At 35.0% G+C, this 18,272-nt stretch overlaps 1 protein-coding gene across 9 annotated transcripts in view; it reads right to left on the bottom strand.

Annotated features, from left to right (window-relative positions):
- The window catches only part of RALGAPA1 (Ral GTPase activating protein catalytic subunit alpha 1), a 256,054-nt gene that overhangs the window by 21,915 nt on the left and 215,867 nt on the right, over window positions 1–18,272 (bottom strand). For all 9 annotated transcript variants that reach the window (XM_082737789.1, XM_082737788.1, XM_082737790.1 and 6 more), the window contains 2 exons: window positions 10,304–10,462; window positions 8,552–8,679 (listed from right to left, as the gene is read on the bottom strand). In XM_082737789.1, coding sequence (XP_082593915.1) covers window positions 8,552–8,679; window positions 10,304–10,462 — 287 coding nt within the window. The remainder of the gene's footprint in view (window positions 1–8,551; window positions 8,680–10,303; window positions 10,463–18,272) is intronic.

The following is an 18,272-nucleotide window of genomic DNA, read 5'->3' as shown; positions in this document are numbered from 1 at the left end:
TTGTTAAAATACAGGAAAAGTAGATATTATTGGTTTCTATTAGTAAAATGATCATCTCTAGAGAACATTAAAAGATGCCATTTTCAGACATTGGTGCAATTCTATAGGATAAACTTCACTATTATTAAAAATTTATTACATAGCAGAGACCTACATTTATTGCCTTTATATCTTTTTGAAAGGATGAAGGCATATTTGCTAGACCAAAACTAACAACTTTAAAGGCATGCAATAAAATATTCCCGCAACGATTGTATGGAAATCTCTCAAAATACCAATAACATCATCAATAGGCATATATTGCCATTTTTAAAAAAAAGATTTTTATAATTTATTCAACAGAGAGCTAGAGAGCACAAGTAGGCAGAGCAGCGGGAAGAGGGAGAGGGAGAAGCAGGCTCCCTGCTCAGTGGAGAGCCTGATATGGGGCTCAATCCCAGAACCCTGGGATCGTGACCTGAGCTGAAGGCAGTCACTTAAACGACTGAGCCACCCAGGCATCCCATATTGCCATTTTTTAAAAAAGGAAAGCTGAAAAAATAAAACTGATAAAAGAATATATTAGCATCACAATAGAAGACTTGCACATATGCAGGATTCCTGTTTACACTGTGTGCATACATAGACTATAAAGTTTAGCAGTAAAATCCAGGCCAGGGGAGGGGGATGTTTAATCACAAGCTTTTAAAACAACAGAAAACCCTTCAACAGTGATGCCCATTTCTTCAACAGAGGAGACTGAAATGCTCCCATTACAGAGCACATTGTTAAGTAAGAAAGAATGTCTGCTTTTAGAGTGGTCCTACCACAACGGTTAATATCAAACGCACCAAGACTGCAAATGCCACAAAGCCTGGATCACTTAGTTGGTGAGACATTTTATTTAAAGAATTCTCTTCTTTTGAAGTATGAATGACCACAATCATAAATCTTGGAGTTTGTAACAAATAACCAATTTGTCCATGAAGTTCTACATACTTTCATTTAGAAAGTATATAGATTCTACATACTTTCACTTAGAAAGTATGTAGGAAAGTATGTAGAACAAATGGCCTTAAGATATTGAGGGTTCCTATTGGAATCATTCATGTAGGTGGTGTGAAGGTTCAAGAAGTGAAACTTCTTGTTTCATGTAGACTCCCACAGCTGCCCCTTTCAGCTCTCCTGTGGCTACCGCCTTCCTGGCTGTTCAACAGGGGGTGTAAGCCTTCAGGATTGTAACCCCTGCTGTCTCCCTCCTTGGGGAGTGGGGGTGGGGGACATTAAATTGTACTCCTCTTAAGACAACATCTGGCATTTCAAGACACAAGTGTCTTTGGCTCACTTTGCTCCTTGATAGATCCTGCCTGTCCCTCTGCCCACAAGAGGTGGAGGGGGAAACCTCATTGACTATTGATCTTTGAAAATTATTTTCATTAAACTGTAATGCCCTCTAATAAAAATATAATGAATCAGGGGTGCCTGGGTGGTTCAGTGGGTTAAAGCCTCTGTCTTTGGCTCGGGTCATGTTCCCAGGGCCCTGGGATCGAGCCCCACATTGGGCTCTCTGCTCAGTGGGGAGCCTGCTTCCTCCTCTGCCTACCTGTGATCTCTGTCAAATAAACAGATAAAATCTTTTAAAAAAATATAATGCATCAGTCAAAATACAACACCCTTGTGTGTATGCTATTTTGGCTTGTTCATGTATCAGAGGCAGTTTCTACTGTTCTTAGGTTTCCTTTTCTTACCTATCCAGCATGTTCTTACAGTTGTAGCCTAGACTAATACAAACCACCAAATATTACAATAATGAGCAACTTATTTTTAAAACTACATGGGGAAATGAATAGAAATTTTCTGTTAAAGAAAAAATTAACAGTTCATCCATCCACCCATGAATCCATCTACCCTAACCTGTACTATTACAACAAATTGCCAGCCACTTATTGCTGTGCTAGAAGTTACTAGGATTAGTAAGACTTATTAATATGTGCACACACATTAAGTCCTATAACAAAATGTTATAAGGCAGTGTGTTGCTAGTGAAGGAGACTTTTCTTTTTTCTTTCTTTCTTTTCTTTTCTTTTTCTTTTTCTTTTTTTTTTTTTTTTTTTACAATGTTTGGATCATGCAGAACGAGTATATTACATGGAAGATAGTAGGGAAAGGCATTCATGGGGCAAAAACATAAAAAGAGAAGGGCATTCAGGGATGATCTATATGGTCTAGCTAGATAGGGTGTCCTGGATGTTAGTGTGGTAGGACATGAGAGTAAGGATGGGAGGAGGCAGAGCTGGAAGGAGTACAGGTATATACAGTAAGAGAGATGAGGTTGGGAGGGTTAAGCTAATACACTGCTTGCATGTAGTTAAAGAATTCATATAACAATTTCAATATAGTCAAGAGCCAGCACAAGTCTTTTCATATACTTATATATACTTATATTTGTGTCTTAGAGGAATATTTCTAGTGTACAGCATGATAATACCATCAAGTATCAGATAACTATCATTTTCTGAGTTCCTACATGACAGGCTACTTAGTGCTTCATGTAGGTAATTTAATCCTTACAGCTGTCTTGAGTTTGGTATTCTTTTTACAGATTAAAACAAAACTTATGTGGTTCTAGACTTTGAAACCTGGGCTGATGTACCAACCAGTCAGCTTCCACATTTTAAAATCTAATTTATAAATTAAGGACAGTCCATATTTATGAATATTATCTTCTGAAGAAATAACCTTCAAAAGACAGTACACAGGGGCGCCTGGGTGGCTCAGTGGGTTAAAGCCTCTGCCTTTGGCTCAGGTCATGGTCTCAGGGTCCTGGGATGGAACCCCACATCAGGCTCTCTGCTCAGCGGGAAGCCTGCTTCCCCCTCTCTCTCTGCCTGCCTCTCTGCCTACCTGTGATCTCTCTCTCTCTGTCAAATAAATAAATAAAATCCTTTTTTTTTAAAAAAAAGACAGTATACATAAAATTATGTAGTTTCTCAATAAACTCACTTTCTTCTAACACGAGATGGCAGCAATATTGATGGGCCTCCCTAAGAGGTTTTATAATGTTCTATCATAATGAATGGCAAACTACATTAGTGGAGCCAATCAATTACATTTCATTTCATTTTGGCTCTCATACTTTTGCAACAAGTTCTTTACATCTGAGTAGCAGAACTGCAGGGATAACAAACTGTGACTAATTGAAGAATGATCATTGACTTCTGGTAATTTGCCTGATAAAGTTAAACAGAAACCCAATTCTGGCATTTACAAAAAGGTCAAATCTAAACAGATTAGAACAAATCAAATAATATTGGTTTGGTAGGAAAGAATATTAAACCTAGAAAGAATGTGTTTTTTAAAGATGCCATTTAATTTTATAATATTATAAACTATTTCATTATAAATTCATAATATTTCAAATAATTCAAAATATTTCATTATAAATTTATCACATATATATTATATACATACATACAAAGCCCCTAAATATAAATTACGAGAATTGTAACAGACACGCTACATTTCATCTGCTAAAATCTCACCCTCTGAGGCGCAGATTTTCTATGTATTCTTCCTTTGTTTTCTTACTCTCAAAGTAATAACTTCCTTAGAACTCCCGCAGCATTTTATCTCTAACCCTACTATATCATATTTTATAATTATTAATTTATATATTATTCTCTCCCCTATTAAGTTATAAGTTTATTGGAGAAAAAATTACCATCTATAGCTGCCCCTTAAAAAACAGGGAGGCTGGGGTGCTAACACCCCATGCAGCCCCCAAATCTTTTAACTCTCCCAAAACTTAACTACTAATAGCTTACTGCTGATCAGAGCTTTACTGATAAGTTGATTAACACATATTTTTTATTACATGCATTTCTAGGCTAGGCTATGATTTGTTTCTACATGTTTCTCAAATCTTTACTACTATCATAAAAAGTGATCAGGAAATAATTTGATAGAATAACATACAGTTCTATTTCTTGAGATGGAGGTAGTTAAACTTAGTTATTCACCATTTACTACATTTAGAATTTATGCTCTTGTTTCAAATTATATTTTATAGTAAGAAAGTTTAAAAAGAAAAATTTAAGAAAAATGGGATATATGAGACAGCTAATTTTATCAACTTGACTAGATCATGGTATCCAGTTTTTGGCTAAACACCAGTCTTGGCATTGCTGTGAAGGTATTTTTTTCAGATGTGATTACCATTTAAAAATCAAGAGACTTTGAGTATACTCTATAATGTATATGGGTGGGCCTCAAACAATCAGTTGAAGGCCTTAAGAGAAAAGACCAAAGTCCCCATGGAAGGAAGGAATTCTACCTCCAGATGCCTTCTGATTCAGATTACAATATCAACTCTAAGAACTCCTGCAGACTTCAGACTTGCCAGTCCCCACAACTGTGTGAGCTAATTCCTTAAAATGAAGCTCTCTCTCTTTATGTATATATGTACCTACATTCTATTGATTCTGATTCTCTGAGAACCCTAATACAACGAGATTATATGCTGGTAACTTCTAAAAATTTCTTTGCATAATCTGTTAAAAAAGAAACCGTACATACATAGCATCATATTTAACATTTGTACATAGATGAAATATCTGTGGGATCATAAAAGAATTGCTTTAAAATGTTTATTTAAGGTATAGTATAATGATAGCTATGATCATGAAATTAATACTATGACATTTATTATTCCCACTGCAAAAAAAAAAAGGCCAAACAAAATTAAAACAACAACAGAACAACCCAATTCCAACACATACACACACATTCAACAGGTAACTAAAAAACGATGGCTAAGATCAACCTGAAATACCCCTCAGGTCCACTGGTTACCCAGAATCTGCCTATTCTTCCTCCCCAGCATTGCATTTCAATTCCAATTGCATGATCAAACCAACAAACTGAGCTTGAGACCAAAAAAAAAAAAAAACAACCAAACCAAAAAACCCCCACCTAGCTGACAAAGACCAAGGTTGCAAGAAAATGCTTTTCAAGTACAAGTAACGCAAGAAATAACAAGTGAAGTGAAGGAGAGGTTTCAAAGCTTGAAAGACAGTCATCAATACTGACAGATTACTGTAATTCTGGCTGCCAGCATGATCGATTTGGACAGCATATGACAATCAATATTGTCCTCATTTAGTGAACAACATTAGATTCATAGTTACAGAAGATGTTCCCAGGATAAAATTTAAACTGTACTTAATGATCATAAATAGCACAATTTATGCTGTGGAATCTTAGTGGGTACTTTTATTAGGCATAAAATAACTAACACAGCAGTACAATTATCCAAATATAAGTGAGTTTATTAGATATTCTTTTATCCCTTTATTTCTCTTATGAGAATAAAGTAGTAACTGGTGGTTTTCAAAGCCTACTTCTATTTCAATTTCTGTTGTAATATCTGTTAAGTTCTATTGATCTGTTTTAGAACAGATGATTTTTTTCCTTAATGGGAACTTACCTGGATTTTTCAAAATCATACATTTTAAAATTTAATATATTTCTGAGATATGTATTTATTATTTAAAATTCAAAGGTGTCTGTATTTCAACATCTTAAAAATACCTAGTTTTAAATTAGTATATAAGGTTGCATTTAAAAATCGAGTAATCAGGGCATCTGGGTGGCTCAGAGGGTTAAGCCTCTGTCTTCGGCTCAGGTCATGATCTCAGGGTCCTGGGATCGAGCCCGGTGTCGGGCTCTCTGCTCAGCGGGGAGCCTGCTTCTCCCTCTCTCTGCCTACTTGTGCTTTCTTTCAAATAAATAAATAAATAAATCGTTAAAAAAAATTGAGTAATCTACTTGTATGAAATCACTTCCCTGGACATTTAGAATTAATACAGAACTTTGTGAATCCTTGTAAAAGATGAATATATATTCCTCAGAAGAGCAAAGGTTAGGAGCATCTTTATTATATCCTTAAATAGTACAGGGAAATAATTTCCATATAGGTTCTAAATTCAAGCTATCAAGTCAAGAAAAATTTCTTTAAGCTGTCTGATTTTGTGTTTTTATTCTGAGTCTTCTAGAAGAGGTTCTGCTGATGGATATTGCTCATATTTGCTGTGTTAATAAAGTGTTCGTGTTTACTCTTTTAATCTGAAATATCTCTCTTCATCTTAGAAATTTTCTCCAATGTGGTATCTATTAATGTCTCAGCAAGATGAGCTAACTATTAAAAAACTTCAAGAAACAGGCCTGAAAAATCCAATCCAATCAATTAACCTACCAACCAACCAAACATAAAAACCCAATTAGGCAATTCCTTGGTGTTGGGTACAGTTGTTTTACTATTGACTGTAATCTTTACAGATAACAGAATTCATTGCTGCGCAAAATAACGTATCCTATTTCATTTACTAAGCACATCCAAATTCATTACCTCATTTAATCTTCACAATAATTCTGAGATGGGTATTATCTTTTTTTGCAGACAAAGAAAGTGAGGTTTAGAAATTCTGTGACTAGATCAAGATCACAAGGCAGAACCTGAGTGAAAAAAAATCAGTATTTTTTTAACTGCAACTCTAGCCACCATACCTCTAAGACAACATGCAAATCGGAAAGAGTTCTCAAGAGTATGAATTTTGGTGCAGGAAAAAGAAATTAAGCCATAGCCCCAATAAATTAAGTTTTGCATTTTCAACTACTTGGTAAGGTATGCATCTTAAATGTTTGTACTTTGGGTCAGAAATAGTTTGTGTTTGCTCAAAAAACTGAATTCTTGTTTTATGACACAAGAGGCAAACAAGAGTTTTATACTACAGTCTAATCTCTCTCATCACTTTTCCAAAGAAATGGCAGAGGACACTAACCTTAGGGATGAACATCAGGATCAGGCAAACTGTAAGGAGGCAAAGGTCAGAAAGAAGACAACCTCAGAGGAGCTGACAATGTGGACAAAATTAGTTTACGGGTAATAATCTATATATTCCTTGAAGGATTAGCTACCTTTCTAGAGATATTCAGGAAATAATAAACCAAATCATTACATTTCACAATGACCACTTCAAATCTTAACTTTCAACTTAACAGTAAGTGAAGATATAACTGTCACAAATAAGAAATGCTACATCAATGTCATTAAGCTTAATCAATGTACGATGTCATGATCTACCTATAGTTCCATTTCACAGTGTCAGAGTACATGAGAAATTGCATACGAATCAGATTAAGTCAATTTTCATCAAAAGAAGTGAATGTATGTGGCAGACTTACGATAAATCCATTTCATGTGGAAGAGAACATAGGATAGTTTAAAAGCCTTCCCTTGTAAAAGCTTAACAACTTATTAAGTAAAAGTAAAATAACGGAAATGTTTTTAATCATATAGAAAAGGTACGAGGAAACACAAATTCATTTTATAAGGAATATCAGAAAACAATTTAAAATTTAAAACTGTATATATATTGGGGCAGCTGGGTGGCTCAGGTCATGATCCCAGGGTCCTGGGATCTAGCCCTGCATCTGGCTCTCTGCTCAGTGGGGAGCCTGCTTCCTCCTCTCTCTGCCTGCCTCTCTGTCTACTTGTGATCTCTCTCTCTGTGTCAAATAAATAAAATCTTAAAAAAAACCAAACTGTGTGTGTGTGTGTGTGTATATATATATATGATGCCAGGCATTGCTCTAAGAGTTTTATATATATTGACTCCTTCAGTTCTCATAACACAATGAGCTAGATGTTATCCTTCTCATTTATAGATATGGAAACTGAGGCTCAGAGAGGTTAAATAATGTGCCCAAGGCTAGATAGCCAAGGAAGTGATGACTAGCATCTGAGTCCAGAAATCTGGCTCCGGAAGCCATGTTTTTAAACACTCCATGTCCTCTCATACTTCCACATCTTGTTTATCTTGTTCCCTCTGCCTGGAATGCTCTTCTCAATCTCATCCACCCAATTAACTCTATTCATCATCTTTCAATATTCAATCCTCACATTTCTCATAAGTGTTTCCTGACACCACTACCCCTTCCAGCTGAGAGGCTCCTTGTCATTATACATCCCAAACATTGTATGTAACTCTGTTACAACACATGCACTGAAAACAGCATATTTCCTCAGCTAGACTGAATACTTAATAATGACTATTTTGGTTATTCTTATACATCTACAGTGTCAGAGTACCAGCAATACTCTAGAGTATTAGAGTACCCTAAGGGGGCTCTTATTAATTAACCAAAAGATAAGTACTGACTAGTAGTATATAAAAGAGGGCGCCTGGGTGGCTCAGTAGGTTAAACCTCTGCCTTCAGCTCAGGTCATGATCCCAACATCCTGGGATTGAGCCCTCTGCTCAGTCTCTCTCTCTCTGCCTGCCTCTCTTCTCTGCCTACTTGTGATCTCTCTCTCTCTCTCTGTTGGATGAATAAATAAAATCTTTAAAAGAAAAAAAAAGAAAATACATCACTCAAATACCATAATTGCTTAAACACTGGGGAAGAACTCTACCATATATCAATAAACAGAAATTCATCTAACACATAAGAAATACTTACCTTGGAAAATAGACATGTATTAGAGTAGAAACGATACTGTTAAAAAGGATACAAGTTTTGATACAATGGAATCAGAGATTTCAGAGCACGGCTTGCGTTTATAGCTGTTGCTCGAACCATAATGGGTAGGACCTTTCCATTCACAATAGCACCATCAAAAAGTGGACCAAAGAAGGGAACCTAATTGAGAATTTAGAACATAATTTTATACTCATATTGGAGAAAAGTTTTAAGAACAACCAAGACATTGCACACAAAAATGCTTCTACTTCCTCTTTAGTTCTTTCTTCAGGAGAAATACTATCCAAATTCAATTTTTTCCCATGATTAATACCAGGATAATAAACAAAAAATGCCAAAGGTCTTCAGGGTTTACCATTCAAAAGAACTGTGCTTCATTTAACTAATTCATATTCCCTGACAGTTTCCAAATTTCTGTACCCTCAATTGTACACAAAAATCCAACACTGGAAATAAATTCCTTTTCCTCCATTGAGTAAACACAGTGAAGATAATACATCCTTATAGGCAGCAAGTTCTTCATTATTTTTGTGTGATAGCAGCTTTACTACAGAACTTAAAAGACTTTTATTACATGGTTTGTTAGAAAAAAAAATCTATGTTTTGGTAATTGGTCAATTTTATCAGATGATTGACAGTTTCAAAGTTATTCTGTTTGAATATGTTTGGTACAAATGACAGCTGAAGGCAAGGATATGAGCTGTGGATAACAGAGTAAATATTTCAAAAAATATGGCTTTATGGCCATATGTTGTCCCTGATGCATATTCTTCTTTGACTTTTAATTTTTTTTTAAAGATTGAGAGAGAGCAGGCAGAGCCAAAGAGAGAGAACACGAGAAGGTGGCAGGGCGGGGGAAGGTGAGGGAGGTGGGGATGGGGTGTGGATGTGGGGTGGTCATCAAGCCCAGAACCCTGGGATCATGACCTGAGTGGAAAGCAGATGTTTAACTGACCCTCCTCTTTGATTTTTTTTAAAAAGAAAAACTTGGGGAGGAGGGAGTAGACACTGAAAACAAAACAAAACAAACACAAAAAAAGAAAGGAAAAAAACCCATTAGAAATATAAGAACCATTAGTAGTTTGCACACTGTATAAAAATAGGAAGTAGGCCATAGTTTGCTGACCTCTGATTTAGATAAATCCTAAAAAAATCTGGACGTAAGCTTAAATTCCCACCTGGGAAACTTAGTCTAATTCAAGGAGTTCTAAAGATTCATGATCAACTGTCAAAAAATAGGTTTTCTATAAATTTAAGAACACTCAATTAAAACAGTAAGAAAGGTACCAACACACTACCACACTTTTTAAATTATTTTGAAAGAAAATACTTGTGCAAGTGTATTTCAGCCCTATGGTATAAGAAATCCAACGGGAACTTTTTTTTTTTACTTTGTAGAACTTTCCTTTATTAAGGTACATGACTAAATAATTATGTAATCCTTAGTAAGCTATATTAACTAAAAATACAGAATGATTACTTCTTCTTGTGTCTTTTCTGAAAGTATAATCATCCTCTTAGTAAAAGGTAATCCTTTTGTGAGTTTGGTAGAAAGAACTTCCACCCTGGCACTCCCATTTGAACATAGTTTCTTGCTATTTTTATAGTTTCAGCTCCTTCTGAACCAGATTTAGACAATTTACATAGATACCAGAGTCTGTGTCTCACTTCCCCCTGTTTTCATAGCCTGATATGCCTAGTCTAATCCTTCTGAAAGAAGAAACTCAAAAACCCACAAAGAGCTCAAAATACATTATTAAAATGTAACAGAAGGGGTTCTTACCTCTGGTTTTTTCATTATCTGAATACTGAACATGTGATTTTTCATTGGATATATTACAATAAGGACATCACCAAATTCTGTAGGAATAATTCCTCTCCTGTAGTCTCTAGTATGCTCTGACCAAACAATGTGTACTTCGTCATTTCCCAAATGTCTCAACTGGAAAACCAAGAAAATAGTTCATAGTGCTTTAGAAAAAAGCATATAGCTTCTCATAGAGCAACTAACAATATGCTATACTATACTATAAAAAGATTAAAAGGTAAAGAAATTAAAAAACGTAAATTTCATTTGATCATTTTTCACAACGCATGAAACACACTCAAAACATTAGGAGATGCTGCAAAAGACCAGAAAATATTAGGTTGTCAACAGTCAGTGGGAAGCAGAGAACTCAGAAAAAAAATTCACATACAGCCCAAACTCTCTCTTTTTTTTTTTTTTAAAGATTTTATTTATCTATTTGAAACAGAGAGAAAGATCACAAGTAGGCAGAGAGGCAGGCAGAGAGAGGGAGGGAAGCAGGCTCCCTGCTGAGCAGAGAGCCTGATTCGGGGCCTGATCCCAGGACCCTGAGATCATGACCTGAGCCGAAGGCAGAGGCCCGACCCACTGAGCCACCCAGGTGCCCCAGCCCAAATTCTCTTCTTAACTAGCAACTATACTAGTTTCCCACTACCAAACCTTTTACAAAATTGTTTAAATGTTTTTTAAAAGTGAGCGATGTAAGATTCTTCTCCTTTTTTTCTGACCATTCTCTCAAAGGGCTAATGAGCAGTAAAGTTGCCTTAAGAAGGCAACAGGAAGAGGAGGAAAAGAAATAGATAATTCATAAGTTGGGTAAATAATCTATTAAGTAAGAGAAGGTTGACTGTATTTGGTTCAACATCTTTCCAGGGTTTCTTTGCCTGTGGAATGTTGTACAAGAAATTCTTCCAAACAGACTTCTTGAAATGTGTTAGACTCTCAAGATGTTTAAATATTTGTAGTGTTTACAAAGGCGCTTTTAGCAATCAGAGAGTTAACATTAAATGCTTACAATTATAAAAAAGCAAAACATCCAAAAGTTGAATTTCTAAGTTATAAGAAAAAATGAACTTAATACCCTTTAGTCTTGAGTTTTCTTCATAGAGATCATCATATAACATGTATTTTAATATAAAATTTGGTTATCTTAATTGATTCTGTCACTGCAAACACTTGAGTCCTTTTTGGTACATATCTCACATAAGCTTTTCTACTACTTTCAGATAAATGGACACACTGTATGTGTGACATGCTGAAGATTTAGAAGGTTTGGAAGAGAGAACTAGGATAAGTGTCATCAATAGTTTTTGATGAGCTAACATACAAGCAATTTCCATTTTTGAAATATGCAATCTACTTGGCTTCAAGACCACAGAGCAGGAAAAAAGTTAAATGTGATTTCAATAAACAAAAAAGGCACTCTCTTCTGTTACCCTTAGCCCTGGAGTTTTTTTGTTTTTAAGTAAGCTCTACACCCAGTGTGGGGCCTGAACTCATGACCCAGAGAACGCCCAGTGTGGGGCCTGAACTCATGACCCAGAGATCAAGACTTACTACCAAATGAGCCCGCCATGCACCCCATAACCCTGGAGTCTTAACCTGGGTTCAAAAGGTCTGTGAATATTTTAAAATTACATGTAAAATTTTGTGTATTTTTCTAAGGAGAGAGTCTATCAAATAGGAGTATGTAACACAAAAAAACCCAAGAACCAGTGTTCTAGTGGTTTTTAAAGTCCCTAACAGCAGCCTATCTAAAAAATCCTAATTACTATGAATGTCGTTAATGTATCTGAAAATACAAGGCAAATCCCTGAACTTTAATATTTGTATTCCTAAGCAAGAAATGCCCCTCAAACACTTTGATGGATTGGATTATCAGGCTGAATCGACAGACCAGAAACTATTATTTAAGAAATATAGTATAAAAATATTTATTTTCTTTTAAGGAGACTTTTTTTAGGCTTAAGTACATTAAAATTTTTTTGATTTTTGAAAACCATAAACATACTTATTGCTCTAAATGTATGATGGTAAACCTAACCATCAAAATATTAAGTTTTAATTCTCATTATTTACACCACACCACACATATGTGTGGACACACACATCCGTTGAACAATATAAATTTAGTACTTGGGCTCTGTGACATTTTTAAAAACCAAACAGATTACACAACTTAGAAAAGCCATGGCTCTATAATTTCATTTTTTAATCAAAATACTTTAAAAATATCCTTCCTATACAGCCATCCCCATGTGTCAGCTTCCCTAATAGGTTTATGTTAACTGAATACAAAAGAAATGTGAAATAAATTTAACCAGGAGGGATGATCCAATCTAATTTTGATACATTAATGTCATATGCTGTACATGTTACAATAGCCGCCAGATCTAATACTAAGCTCCAGGCTATACTGAGATTTCCAAATGGCAGATTGTTCTAAGTGATATCAAGTATAATTGAAGTAATAAACGATAGTAAAAGCTGAGCACACTGTCAGAAAGAATTTAAGTATTTACTTTTTAAAATTAAATGAGTTAGGTTAGGAAAGACAAGACAAGTGAAATAATGCAGGTCTCAATTTACAGAAAATTCCTTTTATTTATCTGCTACATTAACCCTTGAACTCTTGCCAAAGCTATCTATAATTTCTAGTGCCCACTTATCTAAAGAAATGGGAGAAAAGGGCTACTAAAGTTTTATCGTATAACCAAAGCTTGTCTTCAGATATCTACCACAGAGTCTTAAAAGTCTGTTATAGAAGTTTAATGCAAAAAAACATTGTATTTTTTACTAAGACACTGTAATGAAGATATTTGTGGCAAAGAACCACGCATACAACAATGTCATTCTAAACATGTTCAAGCATTCTGAGGGGGAAAGCTTGAAGAACATCCTTATCATTTTTTAAAGAGTAATTATGTTGTCATGATTAGGCATGTTTTTGTATCTTTAGGTCTTTAAAACCTGCAACACAATAAATGAAAATTGAGAAATTGCTAATTGCTATATAGATCTCATACATTTTTGAAAGATTACTGAATGAATTTTGAGTATTAACAGTTAAGAGAAATTTCAGTACGTTTGACATATTTAACACAAATACTTTATATAATATTTCATGTTTATTCCTTATCTCTTATGGACTTACAAGATTGTGTTCTGTGTATACTCTCCACGTTTTTCTATACTCTGAGAACTCTCAAGGAGTTCCTACCTACATGTTTCTGTACCCAGATACCAATCACTTCTTTTTTTCTTTTAAGATCTTATTTATTTATTTGACAGAGAGAGACACAGAGAGGGAACACAGGAGGGGGAGTGAGAGAGGGAGAAGGGGGCTTCCCGCTGAGCAGGGAGCCTGATGTGGGGCTTGATCCCAGGTCCTGGGATCATGGCCTGAGCAGAAGGCAGATGCTAAACAACTGAGCCACCCAGGTATCCCACCAATCACTTCATAAACAGAGTACAAGACTTCTGTACATGGGATGAATCTGCTAAAATGACTGGCAACCAAATGATTCTTCCAAATTCACTTCAAATGCTGCTGAAATAATTTTATTCCGGGTATATAATATAATATAGACTGCAGATTATCATTATCAATTCATGAAGATGAAGTACTTAATGAAATTCAACATCTGTAAAAATGAAGTCCTCAATACATTACAGAGTATCAGCACTGGAAGAGACCCTAAAGCTCTGATTTCCCACCCAATACACAACTCCCACTGCAATATCCCTGACAAGTTAATCCTGCCTCTGTCTGAATACTTCTAGGGTTGGGATCTTTACACCTTCATGAGTCAGGGCAATCATTTTTAAAGAGCTACAGTCAGAACATTCTTTATACTAAGCTAAAATTTGCTTCCTAAAGCTAGTTCTTCTAAAATGAGCCTTACTAAATAAATCCAGTCTATATTCTATATATTACCTTTTTCAGATATTTGAAGATTGGCCCAATATGTATCTCAACTTTTCTTTTCCATGTTAAATGTATCTTTGGAGTTCCTCCTCTTATAGCTTACAAATCTATTCCTTATCGTGATTACCTCAGTTTACCAATGTTTCTATTAAATTATGGTGTCTGGAATTGAACACATTAATTAATATATGCTCTAATACAATCAGCTCATAGTGGGACCACTTCCTCTGTTAACTAAATGATTTCCTGCATTTTTTCAAAGTTGGCTCAAATGGAAGTAGTAGTCAATTCAAACCCTTAAGTCTTGTTCTTACAAAGTTCAAAGCAGGTAAAACTGACTGCTAGATCTAAAGGGAGAATTTCACATTTGTTTTTATTAAATGTTACCTTTCCAAGTTCAGATTATATTTAACTTATCAAAGTCTTTTTTTACAGCCGGATTCTGCTACTCAGTGCATTGGTTCTCTCTGACCCACATTTGGGTTATCCTTGAATTCAATGTCCTGTGTCTTCATTTAGGTTGTAGATAAAAATGTCAAGTGGGACAAGTCTGGGTAACAGCCTTATAGCAAGTCATTATAAATGTTCCTTCTGGTTCTAATAATATCCAACATTTATTAAATTCTTAACTATTCTAAGTGCTTTGGCATAACTTAGTTTTAACAACATGTTACAAAGTAAATATAATTGTTATTACCCCTATTTTTACAGATGAGGAATTGAAACTTAAAAAGATAAATTCATTTGCCTAATGTCACATGACTAGTGGCAGTCAGAACTGAAACCAAGGCAGTCTAATTCCAGAAACCATACTTTAACCACCTCCCTATATGCCTTTCATTAGTAATTAATTTATGTCTCCAGAAGTGATTATACAACCAGTTATGAACATACTTACTGAACTATTATTAAGACCACATTTCTTCGGCTTGTTCACAGCAAACAACTTAGCTAAATGCTTTACACTGTCAATGGCCTTCCCTGATCTGGTAATCCTATTAAAACAAATTCAGTTACTTTGATGTGATTTGTTTTGGTGAACTCATGGTGGCTCCTAGTGATCACTACTTCATTACCTAAGTGCTCACAAACCATCTGTTTAATAATCCTATTTTATCAGGCATTGACATGGAGCTCATGAATGCTAATTTTGGTAGTTAATGGACTATTTCATGTTCTTTTATGAAAATCAGATGTTTGCCTATCTTAAGACAACAAAATGTTTTCATTTTCCATGATTATTTCAGAGATTACATTCAACTTTAGATTTCCTTAATGTCATGAAATATCATTCATCTGGAAATGGAAACTAGATTTCATGCAAAGTAACTATATCATCTTTCACAAAATCAGCTTACCCTCTGACTTCCCTACCTCTATTGAAAGTACCTAACAACTAATTATAATTACTCAGGGTCAAAATCTGGAAGTCTTCAATTTCTGTTTTCCTTACTGTATCAAGCTCTTCATTTTTTTTTTTAAACATTAGATCCCTTTTTTGTACTTTTCTTCCTATTTCATATACTGTTGTCCTACATCATATGTTAGTCATCCTGCATACCTGAACAGTCCATGAGTTCTTAAAAAGCTTCTCCCCTACCATCTACTTTTCTTCATACATTAGCAAATACAGAGAGCTGACTAAATGCATTGTACTGCTTGTATAGATACAATGGTGGAAAAACAAAAAATTAATGATTGAATAATTACTGATATCAATAATCCTCTAATATACTTCTCTGAATGCAAATAATAAAGAAAACTGATCTATATCTATAACGGTACTTGAAGAACGCACAGACGTTAATTAGGTTAGGCAGTTAGGGAGATAGTGGTATACACGCAGAAATTTAAACTGATTAATACTGCTTCCACCCCTCATTTTCCCCCTGTTTTCCAGACACCCACACATAGCAAAATAGACACTATCAAATACTCCTCAAGCCTGTTAAAAAAGCATACTTTCATATATTTTAGGATCATACATATTTTCATAGGTTTACTTGCTGTCTGGATCATTCATTTTGAGTAATTAAGAAAACCTTATTGAAACAATAAGCATGGTGTCTAGTATACAATTACCCTAGCAGAGTGGGCACTCAATACACATTGCTGACATTTCAAGACAGTCTTGAAAATGCTTTATTGAAATATGTGACTTCAGTGCAAAAGATGTGTTTGAAAAGACCACAGCTTGAAAACTGTTTTCTTCCCTTTATTTTTTTTTTTAATTTTTATTTATTTGACAGACAGAGATCACAAGTAGGCAGAGAGGCAGGCAGAGAGAGAGCAGGAAGCAGGCTCCCTGCTGAGCAGAGAGCCTGATGCGGGGCTCGATCCCAGGACGCTGAGATCATGACCTGAGCTGAAGGCAGAGGCTTTAACCCACTGAGCCACCCATGTGCCGCAAAAACTGGTTTTTGAAATGTCTCAATAACCAACTGAAAAAAAGGCAAATCCTTATTGGACTTGACTTCTAATATAACCAGAAGCCTGGTGTATAATTTTCCTTTAAAGTATTTTCCATCACAGAAACTCAAGAAAACAAAGCTATTATATTTGGAAATGGTTGGAGTCTGAAGTTTCAGAGAGGGAGAAGCAAGTTTTTAGACATGTGGGGTGACTTCTTTTTTGTTTACATTTGGACAAACACAAACTTCAGAATTCTCAGAAGAACAGGGGAGGGTGTTCAAGTCTGTATGCTTGTTGTGTTGAAGAAATGGAGAAACAGAGATGAGAAAGAATGAGAAAGAATGAGGATAATGGGAAAAAGAGGAGACTTGAGAAAGGGCTCAGAGAAAGAGAAACTGGAACAAGACAGGATCAGGTAAATCTAGTTATTACTATAACTTATATATAAACTATGGCACTTACTTGGGTAAATTTTTTTGTCATTACATAGTACACAGCATAAAAACAGAATTATCTGTAATTATGGCATTTATTTAAAGATCCCACTTTGATGGTGACAGGAGGCATAGTTCTATGAAGAGAATACGTTAGGGTAATGCGATAGCATTACTGAGTGAAGGGGACTTCTTTAGCTAGCATGGAAAGGTCTCTCTGAGAAACTGTCAAGTGAATCTGAGAATAGAGCAATGAGAATAAGAAAGCCTGGTGATGTGGAGAAAGAACATTTCAAATGAAAGAACAGTAAGTGCATACCCTCTGAGATGGGAATGAGTTTGACACGTTGGCAGGTTAGAATGACAGCCATAAGACCAGACTACTAAATGAAAAGGAAAGTGACAGGAGGTGTGATCAGAGAGGTAGGCAGGCAGGTGGCCAAATCACTGAAGGCCATAGTGAAGAATTAGAACTTTATTCTACATGCAATGAGGAGCCACTGCTATCGCATCCAAATTACACCATTTGCAGTAGTGAGATAAATTTACTCTGAACCATTTATATTTCCTCATTTCTCTATCCTCTATTCTTATCATAAAAAGTAGATTTACAGAAATTGGGGGTTAAGGGTAGAGTCTAGAATATTAAATAAAATTATTTTATGTAAGACTGTTATTTTGGGATTAAAACCATGAGTATATTTCTATACCACCTATACTAACTACACTTTAACTAAATAATAAAAATTTTATTATTTTTATTTTTATAAATTTTATTTTATTTTATTATTATTATTTCTTAAATTTGTCTTTGAATTCATTTTCCAGACTATATTTAGTATAAAAGTTCTTTGGAAAGAAAACTATATTTCAGTTTTATTTCTAGACAAAATATAGAAAAACAGATTTAAAATGAGAATCAGACTAATCAGGTCTACGAAGCTGATTTATCTGGGAAACTATTGTGACCAAATTCCAAAACAGAAAAGGAAGTGCTGTCCATGACACTAACAATATTTCAGAGGAAAATGACTTAAGCCCCTCTTTTCCCTCTTTTGGGGGGTGCAGGAAATGACAGACTGTAATTCCAACTAAGTAAATTACAATGATCTCAACTTGATCTTCGTAAAACTTCTAACAGGGTGATTCAGCTACTTACAAAGCTTACAAG

This window comes from Mustela nivalis, assembly GCF_964662115.1.
Source record: "Mustela nivalis genome assembly, chromosome: 6".
Taxonomy (NCBI): Eukaryota; Metazoa; Chordata; class Mammalia; order Carnivora; family Mustelidae; genus Mustela; species Mustela nivalis.
Note: the sequence above shows the minus strand (reverse complement) of the source record. Positions and strands in the feature narration are given on the sequence as shown.